The sequence below is a fragment of the Sceloporus occidentalis genome, unplaced genomic scaffold, assembly GCF_023333645.1.
Source record: "Sceloporus occidentalis isolate IW3139 unplaced genomic scaffold, rSceOcc1.0.p SCAF_4, whole genome shotgun sequence".
NCBI classification, from domain to species: domain Eukaryota; kingdom Metazoa; phylum Chordata; class Lepidosauria; order Squamata; family Phrynosomatidae; genus Sceloporus; species Sceloporus occidentalis.
In genome coordinates this window covers 138,667,381-138,684,078 of record NW_028316984.1, presented here as the reverse complement: position 1 = coordinate 138,684,078, position 16,698 = coordinate 138,667,381, and the positions used below count along the sequence as shown (strand labels likewise).

The 16,698-nt window shown below is 43.5% G+C and overlaps 1 protein-coding gene across 6 annotated transcripts in view; it reads left to right on the top strand.

Moving 5' to 3' along the window:
• Window positions 1-16,698, top strand: part of ACTN1 (actinin alpha 1) — a 133,884-nt gene that overhangs the window by 70,052 nt on the left and 47,134 nt on the right. For all 6 annotated transcript variants that reach the window (XM_089521742.1, XM_089521737.1, XM_089521740.1 and 3 more), the window contains exons 4-6: window positions 6,128-6,214; window positions 12,737-12,824; window positions 14,744-14,822. In XM_089521742.1, coding sequence (XP_089377868.1) covers window positions 6,128-6,214; window positions 12,737-12,824; window positions 14,744-14,822 — 254 coding nt within the window. The remainder of the gene's footprint in view (window positions 1-6,127; window positions 6,215-12,736; window positions 12,825-14,743; window positions 14,823-16,698) is intronic.

Here is a 16,698-nt window from a genome sequence, read left to right as displayed (position 1 = left end):
GACAAAATGTTGTTAATTTGGTTCAGACAGAAAAAGGCATATCAAACAGGTAGGGCTTAACTCAAAAATCGTCTTGTGTTGGCAGAGAATTTTTGTAATTACAGCCCTAGCAATAGGTCTTATCTAGGGCTCTTTGATACCATATTAGCTGTATAATTAACATCTATACACAGAATCGCTCCCAAGCGCCCTCTCAGGCCCGCTTCCAAACGCAAGCCCTGGTACACGGAAGATCTCCGGGCGAGGAAGCGGGCTCTGCGACGGCTAGAGTACCGTTGGCGGAAACACCTTCGCTTAAGCGACAAGACTCTCCTAGACCGACTGTTAGAGGACTATGGAGAGGCAATACGAGCAACAAAGAATTCGTTCTATGGTGCTCGTATTGCGTCCGCGGAGTCGCGTCCAGCAGAGTTGTTCAGGGTGGTCAGGGAGCTAACTCAGCTCCCTCCCGCCCTGAACCAGATCCTTGAACCTTCTAAGGCCTGCTGCGACTTATTTAACGACTTTTTCGTGGATAAAACTTCTCGTATAAGCGAAGGTCTGAACGCCGACATTATGGCAGAACCTAGGGTAGAACTGTCCGGAGCCTCCGTAGACTGTATTATTCTGGATCAGTTTGAGTCGGTGAGTACCGAGGATGTGGACAAGATCCTCGGAAGTGTTCGGAAAACAACCTGCTCTCTTGATCCCTGTCCCTCATGGTTAGCGGCCCAGGGGGGACCGGCGGTGACACTTTTGTTACGCCGGATAATAAATACATCTTTCAGGGATGGGCGATTTCCATCGGATCTTAAATTGGCCATAGTAAGACCGATCCTAAAAAAGCCCTCCCTTGACCCCCTGGTTCATAATAATTATCGGCCGGTGTCGCTGCTACCATTCTTGGGGAAGGTGATTGAGAGGGCGGTTGCGATTCAGCTTCAGGAGGTCTTGGATGAAACGGATTATCTGGACCCATTTCAAACTGGCTTCCGGGCGGGTCATGGGGTTGAGACGGCCATGGTCGCCTTGGTCGATGATCTCCGTCTGGGCATTGACAGGGGAAGCGTGTCCCTGTTGGTGCTCTTGGACATCTCAGCGGCTTTCGATACCATAGACCATGGTATCCTTCTGGGGCGTCTGGCTGAGGTGGGAATTGGGGGCACTGCGCTTCAGTGGTTCCGTTCCTACCTCTCTGGGAGGTCCCAGATGGTGCAGCTGGGGGACGTGTGCTCCAGTGAGCGGGCCCTTAAAACTGGGGTCCCTCAGGGAGCCATTCTGTCCCCCATGCTATTTAACATTTACATGAAACCGCTGGGAGAGATCATCCGGAGACATGGGGCGCGGGGTTATCAGTACGCTGATGACACCCAAATTATTTTCTCTATGTCTCCGACTGATGCAGTGACCGGGGATGGCGTCTCTTCCCTTGTGGCCTGTCTGGAGTCAGTAATGGGCTGGATGAGGGAAAACCGACTCAAACTTAATCCAGAGAAGACGGAGGTACTAGTGATAGGTTCCCCTGGTCCAGGAATGACGGTGGTTCCACCTGTCCTGAATGGGGTCACGCTCCCCGTGAAGGACTCCGTGCGCAGTCTGGGGGTGCTTCTTGACTCTTCCCTTCACCTGACTGCTCAGGTGAATGCGACAGTCAAGAGCACCTGTTATCAGCTTCGGCTGATTCGCCAGCTGCGCCCATACCTGGCCCAGAGGGACCTTGAAACTGTTGTACACGCTCTGGTAACTTCGAGACTGGATTTCTGTAATGTACTCTACATGGGGCAACCCTTATATCTAACTCGGAAGCTGCAACTGGTGCAGAACATGGCAGCACGGCTGGTCACTGGTGCTCCCAGGACCAGCCACATAACACCCGTGCTTAAAGGTCTCCATTGGCTGCCCATTCGCTTCCGAGCACAATATAAGGCGTTGGTTATTACCTATAAAGCCCTAAATGGCTTGGGTCCAGGATTCCTGAAGGACCGCCTCTCCCCGTACACTCCGCCTCGCACCCTCAGAACATCTGGGCAGCAACTCCTGAAGGTGCCTGGGGCTAGGTTGGCTGCTACGGCCAGAAGATCTTTTTCCACAGCTGCCCCAGCCCTCTGGAACACGCTGCCCACGGAGCTCCGCTCATCCACCACCCTGGCCCAATTTAGGAAGGGCTTAAAAACCTTCCTATTTAATCAGGCATTCCCCGTTTAAAACATCCTGTGGGCCTCCCTCCTCTCTCGTGGCCGTGAGGTTGGGCTAAGGGGGTTTTTTATTGTTTTTATGGATTGATAATATCGTGTTTGTTTTTAACTTTGTACTCTGTCTGCGCTTCGGTGCACTTTGTTAGCCGCCCTGATCATTCGGAAGGGCGGGGTATAAATAAAAATTTTATTATTATTATTATCTTTGCTCCAAAATATCTACAAGCCAGCAACTACAATACTGCAAGCTTAAGGATATATGAATGCAGGACAGATCCTGTATTGGCAGTGTCCAAGTTAAATTCTGTGGTTTTAAAAAGGGAAGATTATGAGGAATAACCACTAAAAAATCTGGATTGACTTTAAAGAAATTATATGAATGCAACTGAAATAAAGAAATAGAAACTTTTTGTTTGGGGTAGAACCTTTTAAATGGGAAAATGGATTTCTTATCAAACCACTTGCTGGACTCTTAGGCCTCTGTGCAAAATTACAGAAGCTTTTTGTGGGAGTGATTTATAACATGTTTTCTAGAAAAAATTCTTCTTGCCTGGATTCTTGTGAGCTGCATATTAGAAATCCATCCTTGATTATCAAAAAGATAGCATAAATATTCTCAAGAAATCTAAAAATAGACACACACACACCCCTCCAGTTTACCTATGACTCTATTTGCACCATACCAAAAGCAAAGCTTGAAAAATTACCTTTTTGGACTAGAACACCCAGAATTTCTGGAAATTGAATTCTGTTTCCATGCTGTAATTCTGATCTAAAGTTGGGTACATGCAGGTAAGCAAAGGAGAGAATTAAGCACAGTGGCTTTGGCTGAGCAAGGTTTCTTATCACTTCCATGCAAAGCAGTACAAACTGGCTGGTTGGCTGCTACTAGGCAAGAGAGAACAGTGGATTGCAGCGTTTAAAACAGGCAGTTATTTGTTTCACTCTTCTTCCTACTCATAACTGGTGATGTGGGAGAGTGAGTGATGGTGTTGTGTTCCATTGTACCTCGGTTCTATATATATATCAGTCAGTCATGTCTGTTCCAGCCAAAATCGTAATAAACACATGTTCTGGCTTATATAATACTTTCAGGCCACCCCTCATGTATTCACAATTCTTCAGCTAGAAGAGCGTTTATAATTTCCACTGCAATCCCTGAACCACAAATCACTTCAAACTAGCCCCTGTGCACTTAACATCCCACTACTGTTACAGTGGGCTCACAAAGGTTACATGTGCACTACAACTCCTAGAATCCCCCAGCCATTATGGCCTACAATCAGTCCCAAAATTTAGCTTTTCTAGGTTTGGGGCAAGACAGTGAGAGGTTTAGAGGAAAGTAGTGCTATTCTGGTGCTACACAAAGATAACTGCATCCTCACAAGGCTCAATGTAATTGCACCAGTTCTGGTTAGATATCTATGAAGTCGAGATGGTGGAGGCTGGATAGATAAAGGGCAACACTGAATGCAGTAAGGGGAGAAAAAGTGTATAATCTTGAGAGTTCTGATACTATAACAGAACTTCATAAACAAATATAGAAGAAAGGCCAAAGTGGGGTGGGGAAACCCAACAACAACCCTGAAATGGTCAGGGTGGCTGAAAATCCTTCCCTTTTTAAAGCATGATAGTGCGCAAGGAAGCCCTGCAGCTTGTTTTCAATGAGAATTGTTGCTCCTGGTGGAAATTCCAATTTTTCACTGAACTGGCAGTAGGCATGCCAGTTCAGGATCATCTCAGGCTCTGAGGTTTCTGGGCCAAAATCTGAGATCTTGGGACTTTCCCTGGTGATGTCTTCAGTGTTGTGCATTACATACCAGCCACAGTTGTTCACAGCTTTTCATTCAAACATGCACAGGATCTTTTTGCAAACTAAGACAGAAATTCTTAACTAAAAGGACTGTTCTAAAATAAAAGTGAAACGAGGGAACTTTTTCTTCTCATTTACTTAGGGAGATGGGATAATCTAGTCTACTTGCTTCCAGAGAGCCAGTGTAATGTAGTGGTTTGAGCATTGGATATAGTTCTGGAGACCAGGGTTCAAATCCCTGTTAGAACTCGTCGATTCATACAGGGAGATACTGTCTCAAAGCAAGCTGTGTAGAGCTTTAAAGGTCATAGCTAGCACTTTGAATTCAGCCTGGAAATCGATTGGCAGCTGTTTCATCAGGAGGATTATATGTTTCCTGTAATCATATGCAGGAACCTCCTAAGGACTTCTGGAGATCTCTGTGGAAACCTGTTGCAGTGAGTCCATTTACAGAAAAAATAGTTGAATGCATCCCCACTGCTCCTTTGCTCTCTAACAACATGAAGGTGACAGTTTGTTGGAGGCATTGCAATTTACGAGGTAGGCTTTGAGAAATCTTGCATCAGGAGACATAAACATTGGGAGACATAGGGGTCATTGGGAGACTGAGGGACGCCGCAGCATCTAAACCACGCGGGGCCTCCCTCTGTACCAAAAAGAACCTGCTAAAAGTGGGTTCTTTTTGCTGCGTGCAGTGGATGCCATGAGTGCACCATTGGCACACTGTCGTACGTCGATGATGCAAGTGTGGCACCGCAACGTACAGACGCTGCGCAATGCTTGCATCATCATGGCAGCCCCCATGTGGATGGGGCTTCGTCATGATGGTGCTGGTGCCATGCGTACAGCTTAGGACCATGTGGTCACTCTGCACTCCTGAGTGCTAAAATTGGCCCCAGACTGCCGCTTTCTGGCAGTCTGTACCAGGCCATAGCTATGGACATATAAGTCCAAAACATAGTGCAGAAATAATCCAGTTTGAGACCACTTTAACTGCCCTGGCTCAGTGCTAGAGAATTCTGAGAATTGTAGGTTATTGTGGCACCAGAGTGCTCTGACAGAGAAGTCTAAATGTCTCACAAAACTACAGTTCCCAGAGTTCTCTAGCAGGGTAGTTAAAGCCATCTCAAATTGGATTATTTCTGCAGTGGGTTTTGGACCATAACTACCTGATACTCTTATGTCTCATGATGCAGGATTTCTGCCTTTGCCTTTCACTCCCCCAGGACTGAAACAGATTTAAAACAAAAGCAAAACAAACAGCTTCATTTATATACCGCTTCATACTGAACTAACAATGAAGTTTATTGCACCGGGATGGATTGGGAACCGAACAAAAGGGGCCGGGAATGAGTGCGGAACGAATGGCGGGTGCATTTTACCGCACACAAGAGTCCCCTTACCGTTCCCCATCCGTCCCACAGGAGGCAGTTTTTGAAAATGGTTACTGAACAGTTCTCAAAAATCACCTCCTGTGGGATGGATGGGGAATGGAACGGAACGGAACGGGGGACTTTTGTGTGCAGTAAAATGCGTCCCCCACTCGTTCTGGCCCCATCCCAGCCCCTTTTGTAATGCACAAGGCCCGTTCCAGGGGCCTGTGTGATAAACTCCAGTGTCTACGCGGCTTATAACTGTACGCTTAATTACCCCCAACAATGTAGGTACTCATTTTAACGACCTTGGAAGGATGCAAGCCTGAGTCAGGCTTGAGCCCTTCCGCTGGTATTGAACCCGCAACGTTAGGGTTTTAATTGAGTGGCTGCAGTACAGGCATTTAATCACTGCACCACCAGGGCTCCTACAGTCTTCCAGAGTTTCAGGGTGTTTTTTCATCATAAATAGCAATCTCTTTAGATCTGTGCTGGATTAATTATATGGTTGGCCCTCTATATCCACGGATTTTGCATCCACAGATTCAAACATCCACTGCTTGAATTTTTAAAAAACAAACAAACCAAAAACTTTGATTTTTGCCATTTTACATAAGGGACTTGAGCATCCACAGATTTTGGTATCCACAGAGGGTCTTGGAACCGAACTCAAGCAGATACCAAGGGCCCACTGTACATTCTGTTAGAATACATATTGATGCTATTTTTTTGTTCAATAAAACAATATCTCCCCTTTTCTCTTGCAGAAATTGTTGACGGGAATGCAAAAATGACACTTGGCATGATTTGGACCATCATTCTCCGTTTTGCGATTCAGGATATCTCAGTGGAAGGTAAATCGAAATGTGCTTCCTATTCCTTGCAAAATTACTAGTGTGCTAGGAAATCACTCCATAAATGTATGCTCTAGAGCAAAACATTCATAGGTCCTAAGTCAGGGGTAGGCAACCTGCGGCCCGCGGGCCGGATGTGGCCTCTTGCCTTTGGCGTATCAGGAGGAGGCGGGCAAAGGGGGCAATTGTCCATAGAAGCCTCAGAAACATGCATTTATATTAACATTTTTTTAAAAATCAGCAAATTTTTTCGCGTGTCCTCCATTTTTTTAAAAAAACTGTCCCCCATTTGAAAATTTTGTCCTACATTTGTCCCGGTTTATTTATTTATTTATTTAAATTTTTTTTTAAAATTAATTATTTATTTTTTGGCTTCACCCCCCCCCCCCCCCCCCAGTTGTCTGAGGGACAGCAACCCGGCCCCTGGCTCAAAAAGATTGCCTACCCCTGACCTAAGTGTTTGTTTTGGAGCTACCAAAAGCAGTTGACAAAGAGATTTTGGTCCACACAACTGCCCATTCACACTAACATGGATATAGCCCTATATTCCACTTTAACTGTCATGACAACATCCTATGGAATCATACAACTTGCTTTTGGTGAAGCATTAAAGCCATCTGAGAATTCTAAATGTTCTTCCCGAAACTGCTGACCCCAGGATTCCATGGGGTGTTGCCATGGCACTTAGTCTCAAAGATGCTACAAGACCCCCCTGCATACTGAACTCAAGGATGGGCAACTACCTAGTGCCCTTCCAAGCTACACAAATATAGCATGATGATTTCTACTTAAGTGCCATGACTGCATCCTGTGGAATCCTGGGATTTGTATTTTGGTGAAGTGCTAGAGCTCTCTGGCTGAAAATTCTAAGTACCCGTCCCTAGATTACAGATCCCAGCATTCCATGGAATGGAACCATTGCATTTAATGTAGAAACATGGAGCTATGCTTGCATAGTGTAAAGGAGCTCCTGAGCATCCCTTGCTAAAGCCACATCTCCAATAATATTCTTTAAAGGTACTAAAAATACTCCCACCTCATGCCTCTAGGAAGCTTTGGAGACAGTTTCACAATGGGCCCCTTAGGCTGTTGAATATCCAGGAGCGGCCTTTTAAAGCAGGAAGGGGGCCTCCTATACACATACATTTTCTGGGTCTAGAATAGTGGATGAGGAGGGCATGGGGAAATTATTTATTAGAAAGTGAACTGAGCTTTTTGACGGTGGGGGGCAATCAAACAATTTTTCCTCATTTGGGAACGTCTTGAGAGTTGCAAAACAGTCTTGTTGGATACATGCAGTATTTGACCCACTCCTTTGTTAACATTTAAAAAAACTGACCACCTGTCCATGTTTGCCAGAGTTTGGAAGATTTACATTATTGGGCCACTCCTACCCTCCTCCTATCCCCTCAGAGTAACTTTTCATAGCTCTGCTATTTACAATCCTTTTTTTGTTTGGGGTGGGATGGGGTTGCAAGCAAGGGGTCTGCCCGGAAATGCTGCCAGCAGACACTTGACAGTAGCCGATAACAGAGCCTTAGCACAGTGGAAGTGAAAGTAAAGCAGACCTTGCAAGGAATCAGTCTGAGAGCAGTCCGAGAAAACAAGCCGAGTTCAGAATTCCAGAAGCCCAAACGTTCCGAGAGTCAAGCCGAAGTCAGGATACTGAGAAACAACGTTGGTCAAACAGTCCAAGGTCAAAACAGCCAAGAGATAACAAAGTCCGTTCCGAGGTCAAGGTAACAAAGAATCCAGATACTAGGAGCTAGTGCTAGCAGCAATCACGCCGAGAGATCATGCAATAAACTCAAGCCTCTCTCCCACTTAAATCAGGGAAGCTCTCCCTCGAGCCACCTGAGGCTGGTTTGCTAATTGTCTTTCTGCAATCCTCCTGGATCTGCGCCTGCAAGCACTCTCGGCTCTTCTCTCTTGGTAAGAAGGCACTTGCAGGCACGCCTCGTCTCCCGAGTCACCACTGGGCTGTGGCACCATAGAAGGCCTTTCCTAAGCACTAGGACCTGGTTGGACCTCCTGCTCTGGGGCTGGGGAAGCACAGCTGGGACCTGGCAGAGCAGAACTAACACCTGGCGTAGCCTCAATCAGCCCTTGCTCTGGAGGAGGCTCATCCTCCTTCTCATCCTCCGAGAGCTCATCTTGGCTGGCCATGACAGGGTCCCTTCATGTTCTGATGACTTTGCAAACAGATCTTGCTATAATAATAATTATCTGCACAACGCAATCGGGGTGGCTTACAACATTAAAAGTACATTGTGCAACATAACCCCCAAGCCCACACCCCCTTAAAATACAATTAAACCATTTATAATTTAAAACATACTCAAAACTATAATAATAATAACAAATAAACAGTGACTGTAGGCAAATCAGAGGTCAATGAATTAAGTTTTCTTTTGGTGGCTGGGCATCAATTGAGGAAAGGCCTGCTGGAAGAGATCCGTCTTAACAGCTTTCTTAAAGCTGTTTAAGGTGGTAATATGGTGGATCTCGTCTCACAAACCATTCCATGATCTGGGAGCGATAGCCAAAAAGGTCCTCTGGGCAGTTGCAGACCGTCTAGTTTTTAAAGGTTGCAGCAAATTCCTCCCAGAGGACCTAAGTGTTGGTGGATTGTACAGACGGAGGCAGCCCCAAAGATAGGTTGGACCCAAGCCGTTTAGGGCTTTAAAGGTGATAACCAACACCTTGTACTGGGCCCGGAAACTGGTAGGCAGCCAGTGAAGTGATCTTAAGATCGGTATTATATGGTCTCTTCTGGATGTACCTGAGACCAATCTGGCTGCCATATTCTGTATTAGTTGAAGTTTCCGGACCAAGCACGAGGGTAGCCCCATGTAGAGTGCATTACAGAAATCAAGACAGGAGGTTATCAGTGCATGTACCACAGTTTCAAGATCCCCAACTTTCAGGAAAGGATGCAACTGGTGTATCATCTGAAGCTGGTAACAGGCACTCCTGACCATCACATTTAACCTGATTCGTCCTCTGGAGTGACGGACTTGTCGGTGTTAGATCTGCAAACTTATGATTCTGATATACTGTTAACTACCTACTTTCAGCCTAGTGCCCTCCAGATGTGTTGGACTACAACTTCCATAACCCTTCACAGAAATTTGTGTAGTTCAACAAAACTGGAGGCCTCAGGTTGGGGAATGGTACCAGAAATATTGCAGATATCTGGAGAACCAATTATCTGCTCCCTCAGTCAGTTCAGTAAGATCATGATTGGTGCTTTGAAGATTTCTGAGAACAACCAAGAGTTTGTATTGCCATTGTCCTAAGATACAAAACCCTTTCCTTTCTTTTTGTTTTCATACTCCAGCCCACCACAGTATGATTGATGATGTTATTAAATATAAACCATATTCAGTCATAAAACACAAAACAGGCACCCTCTCAAGGTTAAATATGAAGAACAATTGTTCTATCCAAGGAATATTAGAGAACAACTTGTCCTTTCCCAACTGTTAAGTGATTTCATCGAAAGCCACTAGGAAATTATTTTTACTTAGAGCAGAATTGAGGAACCTTTGGCCCTCCAGATCTGATCAACTATTGCTATACCCATGATCCATCACCACTGGCCAGGTTCAGTGAAACTGTTGGGATCTGGAGTCCCCAAGAGCTGGAGTGCTACAGATTCTTCAAATTGTCTATGCTATGATAACCTGTATTGCCAGAACTGAAGTTAGTAATACAGAACTTTATCGCACTGCGTTCCTTCCACGCGTTCTGAGAACGGAACGGAAGGAGTAGGGATGAGTGCGGAACGAGTGGGGGACAGATTTTACCGCACGCATCCGTCCCTCATTCGTTCCGTTCCCCCTCTCTTCCGTTCTTAATCCGTTCCAGAGGGGGAAATTTTTGAGAACTGTTCTGAACAGTTCTCAAAAAGCGTCCCCTCTGGAACGGAATGGGCAGGGAAGAGAGGGGGAACGGAACGAGTGAGGGATGGGTGCGTGCGGTAAAATCCATCCCCCACTCATTTCCATTTCCTGCCGGGCCGGGCCGAGAACCCGGTGCGATAAACTTCTTAGTCACCTGTAGTAAGAGTTCTCACCAGATGAAGTTCATCTCTCTGTTTAGATCAGGGTGAAACAGTATGGGAGGCTAGGGGGCCACATCAGTCCCCAGTAGACCTTGAAGTGCCACATCTCCCCTCTGCACCCCTGCATGAAAATAAATGTAAATTTTTTGCCCCCAAATGTCTCCAAGGATGTGTGTGAGAGGAATTTTCACCATGTTTTAGGCACCCTGGGATGTATAAAACATGCCCATGAATTGACTTTTTACACCCAGTCATTTCCTGTTTACTTCCTTTTTTTCTTTTTGAAGTACTGTTCCATGGAGTTAAAGGGATTAGAGTGAATGATGGTGGCTGCAGTAGAGTATTTGGAGACTTAAACCTCTTAGGCTGCATCTGTACTGGAGAAATAATGTAGTTAGACACTGCTTTAACTGCCATTGCTCCATTCTATAGAATCCTGGGGTTTGTATTTTGTTGTGGCACCAGAGCTCTCTGACAGAGAAGTGTAAGTATCTCACAAATCTACGAATCCCAGAATTCCATAGCATTGAACCATTACAGTTAAATGGATTATTTTTGCCATCCAGATGAAGCCCTAGGCTTAGACCAGTCCCTCTGGCTGGTCTAAGTACAGTACTTTGCTTGATATGTTATGCAGGTGCAAGGTTAAGATAGGAGACAGAAAAAGCTCCATATCCATTCGTACAATGACATCTCTGCTTAATGTAAAGCTGCTTTCTACCTCCCAAGTTTTTAATCTGTTGCTCATAAGTTTATGATGGAAGTAGAGAGCAACTGCAGCTGACACTATGCTGGGAGCCGTTCACACTATGTTATAAACCAGTTTGTAAACCAGTTTTATAAAGGGGTCATTCACATTTGGGAAGTGCAAATCCCCCTTAACCTGTTTTTTCCAAGATTGAGTTTTTCCCATTTCTTTTCCAAAACACCAGATTTTATCAGGGTGTCGTTGATGGAACTTGCTCCTGATCCTATTCAGGACATCCAGGAGGGAGGGGTTAATGTGCAGGGGGCAGATCGTGCCCAGCCCTTTGCCCTCTCCCTGCCAGCCAAGAGCCATTCCTTTTCCATCTCGGCACTTGTTTGTGGAAGTGAAAAAAGCAGTGCCAGAAATGCAGTGGATTCAAACTTTCCATGTATTGGAAAGTGCAGCTCTGTTGTTTTTTTTTCTTTTCTGCCCTTATCTGCACGATGTCTGATTCCCAGCCCAGAGCCACCAAAGCCAGAGAGGGAGTTCTCCTGGGAACATCATTAGATGGAGGGGTGTTTTTTTTTTTAAATGGACAACTTATGCACATATTTGCTTTTGCATGGCCACAGTAGACTGCACCTTTAAATACTCGTGTCATCAGTATGACAAAGGTGCACATGATTTGCTTGACATTAAAAAAAACTATTAGTGGGGCAGTGAGTTAGAGTTCGTTTTTTTCCTCTTTCTCAAGAAATAAAACCACAACAGACCCTGCTCCCAAGTTGGTGCAATCTAAAGCCCTCGCACACATATTATATTGCTGAGAAATTATATTCTTATATGGCTGAGAGAGTGTTAGCCCCCACAAGGCTAATGTATCCCAGGGTTTCTTGCTAAGGGTTGTTTTGAGGGGCTTGCCATTGCCATCCTCCAAAGCTGACTGCCGGGGGGGGGGGGGGTTGACCAAACAGTGTGACATAGATGCACATCATTTGATTGACAGTGTAAAAAAAATCCCAAGAACGATTGAAATGGTGGCTCCATTTTAATTCGATACAAATGGTAATGTGAACTTCATCAGTGTTAAATTGCCACAGAGAGATTCAATTACGGTAAAGATAGTGGGAATTTTGATTCAGTATTGCATCATTGAATCTCCCTGGATCTACTTGTCACAAAAAAGTTAGTATGAATGGTGCCCTGGTGAAATTCAGCATTAGTTGCAATTGACTTCCTGACCTCTAACTTTTGGATTGTAGAGGTGACGGGAGACCTTGGTGTAGAACAGGGAGGCAGGGAAACCTCCAGAGCTGCTGAAATTGCATCTTCCATTATCTATGTTTATTGGTCTTTGATAGGGCTGGTGAGAGTTTATATTCAACAACAATTGAAGGGTACTAGGTTTCCTATCTGTAGGTGAAAAGGAGTGTGGGGAAGAGGTTCAGGTCACCACCCTCTTATTTTATTTTTTAATAAATAAAAGGTTGCTGTCACTGTTGATGTTTTATTAGCTGCTTAGGTAATACTGATGTGTGGTTAGGAAAAAACACACACACTCCAGCACTTTCTCAAAAATAAAAATAAAAATGACTCCCATTAAGATTTTAAACTGTACTCTGTGGACTATAGTGTAAATCAAAGGAGTGGCCTAAATCTTCCTCAATGGCTTCAAATATTTTAAAGCTCAGAATGAATAAGCAACTTTTAAAGATAGTGGAAGAAGCACCACAGTGGTTGGCTAATCTTTGTACCTTTTGTTCCCTAGAGACATCTGCTAAAGAAGGGCTTTTGTTATGGTGTCAGAGGAAGACAGCCCCATACAAAAATGTGAACATCCAAAACTTCCATATCAGGTAACGTAAAGGTTGAAGGGTAGCAGCCTGTGACTTGTAATCTTGCATATTCCAAGGGATTTGGATACTGCCTGGTGGTTACCCAATTGTTACTAACCTCAGCATTAAGAACAGTTAACAATGGGCCTTACCACTACTGCCCATTAAAGGATTGGTGGTGGAACAAGTAAGTCAAAAGACTGAGGGTTTTCCCCTGCACTATACTATGAAGACAATTGTGTGTGTATCCCCACATCTGGTGTAATTCAAAATGTTCATGCTCTTTTTACTTTTTCTTACTGTCAGGTTTGTGGCTAGAAGCACAAACAGGCCCCATTGGGGTACATTTCTGGCTCACTAAATTGTAATTTAGCCAGCCAGCACTGAGAGTCAGGTCAACACAGACCTCCCTCACACCTCATACCATCTTTCATTGATGTCCCAGTCCTGGTTAAAATAAACAGCATTTTACCAAAACAAGGAGGACTGTGGTTTAGTGCCACATTGAGAAAACATGACTGTAACTTACACTTAAATGGGGAATTCTACTTTAAGATCACTATACTTTTAAGCTAATGTGGAAGTGTGGCTTAGCAAGATGGGAATGTATTTACAAATTGGGCCACAGTCACCCAAGTTTTATGTCACAGGGGTAGAGCTAGGAAATATAATTTTGTATATACTGTATATTGCAACTCCCAGGATCCCCTAGCCAGCATGGCTAGAGGGCTCTGGGAATTGTAGTTCAAAAAGTAACTTTTCCAAGCTGTATACATATCTGTGCAGGGGATACATAAATATACAATGATCTGCAATCCTGTGGATGTGCAGAGAGACCCAATTTCATTGTGTTATCATCCAGTGATGACAAGGAAACACAAAGAACACTCTGTACTAGCTATTTTCCCCATCACTATCCTATACGTATGCACACTGCATTTGTTTAACACTGTTTAAAAATATCCATCTGCTTTCTACAAGTGTTTTTATACATGTAAATGTTTAAAACTTCCATGTTAAAGCTAGGACAGAGTTTTGTTGTAACAGTGTCTGTTCTCCGTAACACGGAGGCAAGGTGGAATTGATGGATCTTATTCCTGATAGCATGGCTTTTCTCCTTTCCTTGCTCATACCTTGTTGTGAACCATTGCTGTGCAACTGGTGGACAACAGCCCTGCAAAACTCAGTAAAGGAGAAGAGAGAAAAGAAGGCAACTAATAATTAGTAAAGGGATTCTGTCTTGTTTGAAGGAAGGAGACATCAAGTCTCTCATAAATCTTGTATCAAATGCATCTATTTTTATTCTTTAATTTCAGCACCAGTGTTCACAAAATTCCTCTTAACAGAACTGAAAATTTGGGGGTTGACATTATGAAAGAACTTAACTTATATTATGATTCTTATTAAGTATTGAAAAAGCTCCTATCAACCATACATTTAACCAAATGCAGACTTCCCCATCCATCTCTGTAGACATGGTTGACTGCAAACACCATCACCCCATTGTCCATGCTGGCTGGGGATGATGGTCCAATGTCATTTGGAGGGCCTCGAGGTTAGAGAAGGCTGCATCTGAAAGAAACCCCAATCTGGATCCTTCCAGATTGTTTTGGATGGATAGACATTGGCACTAATGGAAGCTGCAGTCCAGTAACATCTGGAGAAATCCAGGACAAGAAATGCTATCTCTACAGAATTATGGTATTTGGTCCTCCTTTTCCCTCCCTGCAATACTTAGTAATCATCAGCACATAGGCATGTCTCACTTTTATTTCAGATTATGACTCTACATTCTCAGCCAAATCAAATGCATTCCCTGTGTCTCATGGACTGCATGGGAAATTCTACTGACTGTTCTTTGTTTTGCTTTGTGTGTTTCCATCAACTTTTGTGCCAGCCATTCCTTGATCAACTTAATTAATTGTGTCCATCTCTTACAGCTGGAAGGATGGCCTTGGATTCTGTGCCTTGATCCACAGACATCGTCCAGAACTCATTGACTATGGAAAGCTAAGAAAGGTACAGCTTCTTCCTTAAGGATGTTACAAGTTTTGATGTTCTGGGAATATGAATACCTAAATAACAATTTGGATATCCAAGATCCAAAACACACACTGCAGAAATAATCCAGTTTGAGACCGCTTTAACTTCCCTGGCTCAGTGCTAAGGAACCCTAGGAATTGTTGTTTATTGTAGCACCTGAGCTCTTGGACAGAGAAGGCTAAATGTCTCACAAAACTACAGTTCCCAGAGTTGTCTAGAATTGAGCCAGGGCAGTTAAAGTGATCTTAAACTGGATTATTTCTGCAGTGTGTTTTGGACCTAAGTGACCCTAAGGGGGAGAAATTAGTTTAGCAAAGAGTTCAGATATATCAGTATGGTAAATTTATACCAATTAGTCCTTGCTTTAGATTTCATGTAGAAGCAGATAATTTTCATAATCCTAGGAAATATGATTCATATTTTGTCACAAGATGTATTTAAACTAATCTGAGCCTGTTTAACACAGGATCAGTAATGGTTATGAAAACATGGTAAACCACTGTTAAATCCATGCAACAGACTGGCATATATAATCAGTAAATGTATAAATCCCTCTTGCTTTTCCAGAGTAAGCTATGGTATGTAGGATCACCTCACTTATCCCAACAGTGGTATGCATATTTGTGTGTACAAAAAGAGGCATCAAGTATGATTTTCCATTTTCTTTTTCAAGCTGTAAATTGGTGTATCCTAATGGTAGAACATGCTTTTGATCCTGTCCATTGAGGAAGACAGACAAAGGCTTAGCACTTTACTAGCCTATGAATCATGCCATATTAGTCAGTAAGAACAGAATATTATTTTTGTGACTGGCATTCCCAGCCTGATTATTTTAACAACAGTAATAAACTCCCTCCACACACATTTCACTAGGTGATTTTCTCGCAGACATAATCAACATCTTTTATTCACTCTTCCTACCTTGCTTCAACAATTGTGCTGATTTGCTGCTGTTACAAAGGTGATGACTGGTGACACTGAAATAATTACCATAGTAACATTTTAGGAAATAAATACTTAGAAAGTTTTAACACTAAAAGGGAAAGCTATGTACACAAGTCAGCATTTTATACTGGCATAAAGGAGAAACTGTAAGAAACTGCAGCATTAATTTTTCAGGTCATCCGACTCAATATATATACTAGTACTTTTTAAAAGACTTCTCAACAGTAGTATTAGCTACTAATACTAAAGCATTCTTTATAGAAATCTACATTTATATTTCTTTCCCGTTCCAAAACACACACAGGTCTATGTTTGTGTATACATATTTAGGATTCCTAATAAGTATTGTTAGGTGTTTCCAACACTCTGACTTCTGGCAACACTATCCTAGCTTTTCTAGGTAAGATTTATTCAGAGCAGGTTTGCCATGGTCATCCTTTAAGTCTGAAAGAGTGAGTTGCCCAAGTTATCTCAGTGGGTTTCTGTAGCTGTAAGGAGCTCTGGTGGCGCAAGGGTTAAATGCCTGTACTGCAGCCACTCACTCAAAACCATAAGGTTGCGAGTTCAATACCAGCAAAAGGGCTCAAGCTTGACTCAGGCTTGCATCCTTCCAAGGTCGCTAAAATGAGTACCCAGATTGTTGGGGGTAAATTAGCTTACAGTTGTAAACCGCTTAGACACTGCTTAGGCGGTATGAAGCGGTATATAAATGAAGCTTGTTTTGTTTGTTTAGCTGAATGGGGATTTGAATCCTGGTTAACCAGAGTCCTATTTATTTATTTATTGTTTATTAGATTTATATCCCACCTTTCTTCCAAAATGGGACTCAAGGCAACTAGTCTTGAGTCCAGTGCTCAAACCACTATACCATACTGGCTCTGATCTAATAAGTAGCAGATATTGTATA